We start from the raw sequence: 9,319 nt of genomic DNA, 5'->3' as shown, positions 1-9,319 counted from the left end.
AGCTGGGTTTACCTGGTCTGTATAGTGAGTTCCAGGCCAGCCAGGGTTACCTAGTGAGAACCTGGCTTTTTTTTTTTTTTTTTTTTTTTTTTTTTTTTTGGTTTTTCAAGACAGGATTTCTCTGTGTAGCCCTGGCTGTCCTGGAACTCACTTCATAGAACAGGCTGGCCTTGAACTCAGAAATCTGCCTTTGCCTCCCGAGTGCTGGGATTTAAAGGCATGTGCCACCCACCATTCCAGGCTTTAAAATTTTAATTAACTAAGGAAAGTCAAAGGGACTGGGGAGACAACCCTTGCCTCACAACCATGAGGACCTGAGTTTAATCCCCAGGACTCATGTACTAATGCCAAGGGTGGAGGTCATGTGGGTTTATGACCTCAGCATGGAGGAGATAAAGACCAGTGAGTCGGAATGTTTATCAGCGGTTAGGGTAGCTTCATTTGTGGTCTCCAGGCCAGTGAGAGACCCTGCCTCAAAGTGGGCAGGCTGCCTGAGGTTGTCTTCTGACCTCTACGCTTGCATACAAATGTGTGTGTGAACACTCATAGATACACACACAGGCACACACACAGAAGCACATGTGCAAAAGAAAAAAAATACCAAGGCATAGTGAGTGGCCCGTGCCTTTAATTCTAGCACTTAGAAAGCAGAGGCAGTCAGATCACTTGGAGTTTAAATCAAGTCTGGTCTACATAGTGAGTTTCAGGATAGTCAGAAACCCTATCTCAAAAAAAAACAACCAACCAACCAACCAACCAAACCCCAAAAGAAACAATACGTGTGAATTAATGGAATTAATGTTTTTGGTTTTGTTTTGTTTTTTTTGTTTTTTGTTTTTTGTTTTTTTTTGAGACAGGATTTCTCTGTATAGCTCTGTCTCTCCTAGAATTAACACTGTAGCACTGTAGACCAGGCTAGCCTTGGGCTAAGATCCATCTGCTTCTGCCTCTCGAGTGCTGGGATTAAAGGCGTGAATTAATAATTTTAAATTATTTTTATTTTATGTATTTGAGCGTTTGCTTCCATGCATGTATCATGTACATAGTATATATGTATGTATGTATGTATGCATGTGCATCGCCTGTGTGCCTGTGGCCTTTGAAGATCAAAAGAGGCAGGGCATCAGATCCCTTGAATAAGAATTCCAGGGGCGCCAGGCGTGGCGACGCACGCCTTTGATCCCAGCACTCGGGAGGCAGAGGCAGGTGGATTTCTGAGTTCGAGGCCAGCCTGGTCTACAAAGTGAGTTCCAAGACAACCAGAGCTATACAGAGAAACCCTGTCTTGAAAAACAAACAAAACAAAACAAAACAAAACAAAGAATTCCAGGGGACGGTGACATGGCTCAGCGGTTAAGAGCAGCGAGTGCTCTTCCAGAGGTCCTGAGTTCAAATCCCAGCAACCACATGGTGACTCACAACCATCCTTAAGGAGAAATAAATAAAGAACCTATAGGCCAGAGCTAGCAGGCCGGGAGGAGAGAACCAATGCAGTAGCAAGAGGGAGAAAGGGAAGGGACAGGGGAAAGAATTACTGACAGTTGTGAGCCTCCATATGGGTGCTTGAAACCAAACCCTGGTCTTCTGCAAGAACAACCCACTGAGCCAGCCATCTCTCCAGGGCTCGTGAATTAATAAATTTTGTGAGAACTGTACCTTCTGCGCTTCTAAAACAAGCAAGGGATTAGCAGCAAGTATCGATCGCCAATGGCTAGGCAATCAAGGGTTCCCAAGGTGCAAGGCTGCATGTGGAATATTCTGTCTGTGCTTGGCCATGGACACTTGGTCCTGTGATTTCCACCTCACAGTGCAGCCCCTGGAAGACGAATTCCTGCTGTTCCACGAACACAAGCCAGGAAGCACATAAGGACATTTCCTACCTGTACCGGTTCAACTGGAACCACTGTGGAACTATGACGCCGGAATGCAAACGGCACTTTATCCAAGACACTTGCCTCTATGAGTGTTCCCCGAACTTGGGACCCTGGATTCAGCAGGTACGAGTGTCCCCCAGTGCCAGCAGGGTAGCTGTGCTCTCCAGTCTACAGGCTATGTCTGCAGCTCCGATTCTACTCAGGCTGCATTTCTTTCTTTCTTTCTTTCTTTCTTTCTTTCTTTCTTTCTTTCTTTCTTTCTTTCTTTTTTTTAAAAATATTATAGGTTTATTTAAAACTTATTCCTTACCTTGATGAGAAATACAAACTTGTATGCAAAATACAAACTCCACAAAATGTTCATTTTTTTTTTACTTTGTAGTTTACAAATATACAAAATAGAAGTTTGCTTAAATTTATATTACATATTTATTAAGGCAAGGAACTATATAGAAAAACACATTTGTTCTGCTTAAAGGCATACTTGGGAATAAACCATTGTACAAATTATTGCACATCTGAAACCACAGTGCATAACAGACTGTCTGCATAAAAATGTTACAGAAATAAACCAGGCTTATTTACCTGGCTTAGGTCATCAATGTAGATCGGAAGACAAAACGAGATTTTCCTTGTCAAAAGTACGCAGCAGTTGGAGAACTTTGGCTCCCCCGTTTGGTACCTTTAGAACCACAACTCACCAAGCACCATCATTTAGGCTATTAGAACATGTTCTGTACCTGAATCGCTTCCTCTTCCTCTGACACAATAATGGCTTTTTTTTTTTTTTTAGAAGGCAAAGAGCATACAAGGTGATCTTTACGTGTGTATTGCATCATCGAAACACAATTCAAGGGAATCCTGGTCTTCCCTCCCCCCAAGCTCACTGATTTAGTATATACCCTGATATCCACAAGCTTCCAGTCACCCCTTGGCGTTTTGTAAGTCCGGGCAGGTTCAAGTTGGATTTGATATTGGAATGATAGAAGATTCAGTCTCAGACCCCATCTGTTCTGTGATTTTTTTTCTTTTTCTTTTTTTTGTTTGTTTTTTGTTTGTTTGTTTGTTTTTAGTATTTTTTGTTTTGTCTCTTGAACTCAGTTCCTTTCTCCTGATTATCCATTCACAAGCTGACTTGCTGGGAACTTGACCATGATTGTAGCGCCTGCCAGCTGGGCTCCTCCCCTCATGGGAAGACAGTGTGAAAGGTTAGAAAAAAAAAATACTGAATTCTCTCTCCTGGCAGTGTGGGTCATATCCACTACGTGGTATTTAAAACTGCCTCTTCATGTGTAAGGCAAGGTGGTCCGACCTGGAAAAGGCCCTGTCGCACTTCTGGCACTGAAAGGGCCGGTGCCCTGTGTGTTTGCGGTAGTCAGGCTGCATTTCTTAGGTTCCTGAGTTCAAAACCTTTTACACCCTCTCTCAGGTGGACCAGAGCTGGCGCAAAGAGCGGATCCTTGATGTTCCCCTGTGCAAAGAGGACTGTCAGCAGTGGTGGGAGGACTGCCGGAGCTCTTTTACGTGCAAGAGCAATTGGCACAAGGGATGGAACTGGTCCTCGGGTAAGGAGTGGGTGTAGTGGGCATTTAACGGTGCAGGGGTTGGGGTCGTGTAGCTGTTGTGTGAAAATAGGGGATTTTGAGGGTTATAACCAGCGATGGCGCTGGGCACAGTGACTAACGGTCTTCCGTCGTTTATATAGGGCATAACGAGTGCCCTGTGGGTGCCTCCTGCCATCCCTTTACCTTCTACTTCCCTACATCCGCTGCTCTGTGTGAGGAAATCTGGAGTCACTCCTACAAGCTCAGCAACTACAGCCGAGGGAGCGGCCGCTGCATTCAGATGTGGTTCGACCCAGCCCAAGGCAACCCCAACGAGGAAGTGGCGAGGTTCTATGCCGAGGCCATGAGTGGAGCGGGGCTTCATGGGGCCTGGCCACTCGTGTGCAGCCTGTCCTTAGTGCTGCTCTGGGTGATCAGCTGAGTTCCTGTTTTACCTTCAGTTGTCTGGAGCGCCACCCTGATTGGCTTAGCCTCCCAGCTCCCAGCCTCCTTTGTGGTGGGGCTCTGACAGCCTCTTTAATAAACCAGACATTCCACATGTGCCTTATGAATTATTTGAGTGTGAATGAGAATGTATTTATTTTGCTTCCTACTTCCCATTGATTGAAGTTGTTTAAACGTGCTAGTTCCCAGCTCTGACACTGTGAGCTAGTCAGATTCACTTGATTTTTCTAAACTGAGCCACAACCATGGATCTTGATTTTATTTTTCATAAGAGCTCTAACTCACAGCCAAGCCCAGGATTATGCTATCTACCAATCTATCTATCTATCCATCTATCTGTCTATCTATCTATCTATCTATCTATCTATCTATCTATCTATCTATCTATCTAACCTACCTACCTATCTGTCTGTCTATAGCCAGCCAGTTAGCCAACTAGTTTTGTTTGCGGGGAAGGGCGGGATTTCTCTGTCCTGTCTATCTTGGAACTTGCTTTGTATACTAGGCAGGCCTCTAATGCTTGGAAATCCACCTGCTTCTGTCTCCTGAGTTCTGGGATAAAAGGCCTTCACCACCGTGCCTGCTAAGGAGTTTAAATTGGACCCCATCAGGGCTAACCACCCTGTGATGTCCTCGGCTCTCTAATGGTAGAGGTAAGAAGGGGAGTGTCCAAGCATGTTCTATACTTGCTTTTAGTCAAAAAGCAAAGAAGTGATCCTAGCATGTTCTACATGAGTGGCTAGGAAGAAGGTAAGGTGGCTGAGGAGAGCCATACCTTCTATTCGCTCTTAAAGTTTCATTTTGAGACAAGGTCTCATGTAACCCATGTTATCCTTGAACTCATCTTGAACTCCTGATTCTCCTGTTTCTATCACCTAAGTATTGAGATTACAAGTACCACACCAGACTTCTAAATTTTAAAATCACTGTGTGCCATGTATGTATGTGGTGTGTACTATGTATGTATCTGTGTGTCAGTGTCCCTACCAGGGCGTTCATACAGAAGTCAGAAGAGCTAGGAGATCCTCTGGGAGCTGCTATGTGGGTGCTCTGGAAGAGCAGTCAGTGCTCCCAACTGCTGAGCCATCTCTGTGGCTCACAGACTTTCTGTGGTGGTTTGACTCTGAAATGGCCCTCATACACTCATAGCTCTGAATGCTAAATCACCAGGAAGTGAAACTCTTTCATGAGATTAGAAAGATGAGGAGGTGTGGCCTTGTTGAAGGAAGTTTGTGCTCCCAGCAGGGGGCTTTAGGGTTCTAAGAGTCAATGCTGTCGCAGAGTTCAGCCAGGGAGGTCAGTGATAGTCCAGTAACTCAGCAGGCAGGCAATCCACACAGGCTCAGCAGCTCAGGTTAGAGTTCAGGCTCAGGTTCTTGGCAGACAGGGACCACAGGGCTTGGCATACCCGCTCCCCACACAATGCTAAGCTGAGTTCTAGTTCTCTTGGTCTGCAGATCAGGGTGTAGCTTTCAGCTACGGTTCCTGCCCCGTGCCTACCCCACCATGTTCCTTGCCATGATGATAATGTACTAGACCTCTGAAACTAAGGTAAGCCCTCCATTAAATGCTTTCTTTATAAGCGTTGTCTTGGTCATGGTGTCTCTTCACAGCACTAGAACAGGGACTAAGACACTGCTCCAGCTTGTTTGTTACAGAGTCTCTCCGTGAATCTGGAATTCACCAACTTGGCAAGACTGAAAGTCTCAGTGAGCTCCCAGGCTCCATCTGTCTCCACTCCCCAGTGGAAGGCTTGCAGATGTTGCAGATGTGTTACCTCTCCAGATTTCACAGGGTGCTGGAAGACTGAACTAAGGTCCAGCACTTACATAGCAAGAAATTTACTACCTGAGCCATTTCACTGGTCTTACAGTAAAACTGTGTGTGTTTCTTTTTTCTATTTTTATTAGGTATTTACTTCATTTACATTTCAAATGCTATCCCCAAAGTCTCCTATACCCTCCCCCCCTCCCACTCCGCTCCCCTACCCACCCACTCCCCATTCTTGGCCCTGGTGTTCCCCTGTGCTGGGTCATATAAAGTTTGCAAGACCAAAGGGCCTCTCTTCCCAAAGATGGCTGACTAGACCATCTTCTGCTACATATGCAGCTAGAGACACAAGCTCAGGGGGTACTGGGTAGTTCATATTGTTGTTTCCCCTATAGGGTTGCAGACCCCTTTAGCTCTAAACTGTGTGTGTGTGTGTGTGTGTGTGTGTGAGAGAGAGAGAGAGAGAGAGAGAGAGAGAGAGCGCCAGGCAGTAGTGATACATGCCTTTAATTCCAGCACTCAGGAAGCAGAGGTAGGTGGATCTCTGTGTGTTCGAAGCTAGCCTGGACAACAGAGTGAGTTCCAGGAAAGCGAGGGCTACGCACAGAAAAACCCTGTCTTGAGGAAAAAATATGTGTTTGTGCACATGCAGGTGCATGTGTATAGACACATGGGCTTGTGGGTATTCATGGAGATAGAGACCAGCAGAGAAGACCTCCTAGGCTGGAGTAACGGGTGGTCGTGAGCCACCCGCTATCGGTGCTAACTTGGGTCCTCCGGACGAACAGCAAGTGCTCCAGTGGAGCGTCTCTGACGGAGACCTCTTCCCAGCAACATTTCTAATAACCTAGAATTTTAGTAGAACTAACATTTATGTTCGGTTTCAGACCCAGGGACAAAGGACCCTATTTTATCTATCAGAGCAGACCTGTTCCAGGCCTCCAGGCTCTCCCAGAATCCCTCAGTCCCTACCTGTCACACCCTGCTCCCAACCTTGAACTTTCCAGACCAGGGCTTGGGCTGCCCTTCCCCCAGAGGCTCCTCCCTGTATAATCCAGACATTTTGGTCTCTCCTCTCTCTGTGCGAGTGTCCTTTCTCTCCTCCACCCACTTTCCCCTGGGCAACTTCCCTGACCTCAGTCCTTGGGGCCAGTGAACCTCCTAAGAGCAGCATCCCCAAAAAACCTGCCTTTAAATCTAATCTAATCTAATTTGAATTGGCTCATTTCAATGACAGTGGAGAAATAACCTACCAACTTACTTCTTGATTAAGATACTATGTTTGCTTTGGATTGTTAGGGACCTTCTGCTACTTAACTCAGATCCCGGGGTGACAGACAGACAAGTCGTTCTACCTGCGGAGGGAGGGTGAGATTCTATCTTATCACACACTCCAGGAGGTAAAAGACCTTGAATTCTGTACAAACCCTACACACTTCCACCCATCAGTTGTTTCATTGGTTAAATGAAATCATGACCAAGTCTAAAATCCAGGAAGTCCAGAAAATATCCTAGTCCTATATCATGTTCCAGAAGGAGCAGAATCACCAGGTCTGTCAAACAACCTATGGTCACTACAAAGACCTTCCTATCTTATAACCAGTTCATGCTTCTGGAAGAGTGTGTTAGCCTGTCTGTGACAACCTTACTGAGAAAATAGCTTATGTATTCTGGCTCATAGCTGAGGTAGTTCCCCTGTTTCTGGGCCTGTGCTGAGGCAGAACATCAGGGCAGTAGAAACACGTCCCAGAAGAAGTGGATCACTGTAAATATGGTGGCCAGGAAATATACAGAGCAAGTGACTGGATCCTTCAGGGTACACCCCAGTGACCTGCTCCTAACTGACTGAAGTCTCACAATCTTCCTGGTACCTCCTAAAGGAGACATTGGGTTATTCATTTTCCAATTTTTTTTATTTTTATTTTTATTTTGAGACTCCCACTCTGTAGTTCAAGCTGTCCTAAAACCCATATGTAGCACAGGTTGGCCTTGAACTCATGACAGTCCTCCCTGAGCCTCCCAAGTACTGAGATTCCAGGTGCGAACCACCATGTCCAGCTTGCTGTCATATTATTAATCCATCAGTGGATGATAGATTAGTTCATTAATTAGGTCAGAGCTCTAATCCTTCCTCAGTAGAACCAACAGAAGTCCAAGTTTTCAACATGATTCTTTTCTTTTTTAAATTAACTTTTATTTATTTGAGAGAAAGGCTTACTATATAACCCTCGCTGGCTTGGATGCAGGCCAAACGAGTCTCAAATTCATAAAAAAAACCTGTCTGTCTCTGACTCGTAGGTGCTAAGCTGGCACCACTACACGTGGACCAATTAGTTTTTTATTTATGTTATGTATGTATGACCGTGGATGAATTTATGTGCACCATGTGAGTGCAGGAGGCCAGAAGAGAAGTCAGCTGCCCTGGGACTGAAGTCACAGCTGGTTGTGATCTGTCAAGGGATGAGGTGCTAGGAACCACACTCCAGCCCCCTGGAAGAGCGGGGATAATTTTAACCAGCCAGTCATCTCTCCAGCCCTAAGTTACTCATGTGACTTTCCAGTGGGATCCCAAGGAGAAGGGTTAGCTTGGTGAACCTGTGTAAATGACTATATCAGCGTGTTTTAAAAGCAGAGTAATCCCCTGGGAACCACCCTAGTCTTGTAACAAGCCTAGTGGATAGCACTGGAAAGATGGAGACAGTCTAATCTCTGAGTTTGAGAACCGTTAGCAAGTTCCAGGTCAGCCAGAACAATATAATAAGATCCTGTCTTAAAAAAATAAGAATGAGGCCTTGGTGGGGGAGAAAAGAGGGTAGAGTGGCAATTGCAATTGGTCCGGGAGGAACTCTGTTCTCAGAGTAGGCTGTAGAGGGATCCAGTTGAGACGTTTAGGGGAGTTGCCCACTGACCAAGGACTTTTAAAAAGAGATTGTTTATTCCAGCTGGCACAAGTATAGCCTGCTAAATTGAGGGTTATAGACCAGAGCCAGGGGAAAAAAAAGACTATCATATGACTAATCAAAAAAATACATATATATGAAGTACATTACCCAAAATAACAGGATGATACCACAATCTCATCTCTCTCATTAAGTTGACTCATTCCTTTAAAATTATTTCTTGGGTTAGCATCTAACCAACCTTCTCCATATCTTCTGCCTAGAGGCTGGAAAATTTCTGAAAACTCAAATCTCAGGCCTCAAAGAGTTTGATTCATCCAAGTGTTAGTTTAAGGCAGTGATGTCAGTTGCATGAGTCTGTTTCCTGTCAGTAAGCTGTGGGAGGAATCTTTAGATAGACTGGAGGAGAGAAGAGAAACCACCTATTGCTAATTTCCAATATCAGAGCGAAAAGAGGCCAGGTAGTGGTGGCACACGCCTTTAATTCCAGCTCTCTGGAGGCAGAATCAGGTGGGTCTCTGAGAGTTCGAGGCCAGCCTGGTCTACAGAATGAGTTTTAGGACAGCCAGGGCTACACAGAGAAATCCTGTCTCGAAAAACAAAACAAAACAAAGAAGAGGAAGAAGACTTCCCATCCAATTTAGCCAACTTATTATTATGTTCTTTTCTTTTCTTTTGTTTTGTTTTTCCATAGACCAAGTCTTGATTTTTATTACTTAAAAAAGCTGCATATTGGGGCTGGTGAGATGGCTCAGTGGGTAAGAGC

At 45.1% G+C, this 9,319-nt stretch overlaps 1 protein-coding gene across 6 annotated transcripts in view; it reads left to right on the top strand.

Moving 5' to 3' along the window:
• The window catches only part of LOC110325815 (folate receptor alpha), a 13,886-nt gene extending 9,893 nt beyond the window's left edge, over positions 1-3,993 (top strand). For all 6 annotated transcript variants that reach the window (XM_029532806.1, XM_029532792.1, XM_029532796.1 and 3 more), the window contains 3 exons: positions 1,809-1,997; positions 3,304-3,439; positions 3,580-3,993. In XM_029532806.1, coding sequence (XP_029388666.1) covers positions 1,809-1,997; positions 3,304-3,439; positions 3,580-3,860 — 606 coding nt within the window. In that variant the 3' untranslated portion in view covers positions 3,861-3,993. The remainder of the gene's footprint in view (positions 1-1,808; positions 1,998-3,303; positions 3,440-3,579) is intronic.
• Positions 3,994-9,319: the final 5,326 nt, after the last annotated feature.

The sequence above is a fragment of the Mus pahari genome, chromosome 1 (genome assembly GCF_900095145.1).
Source record: "Mus pahari chromosome 1, PAHARI_EIJ_v1.1, whole genome shotgun sequence".
NCBI lineage: Eukaryota > Metazoa > Chordata > Mammalia > Rodentia > Muridae > Mus > Mus pahari.
The sequence above is the reverse complement of the archived record's forward strand: the minus strand, read 5'-3'. Positions and strand labels throughout refer to the sequence as shown.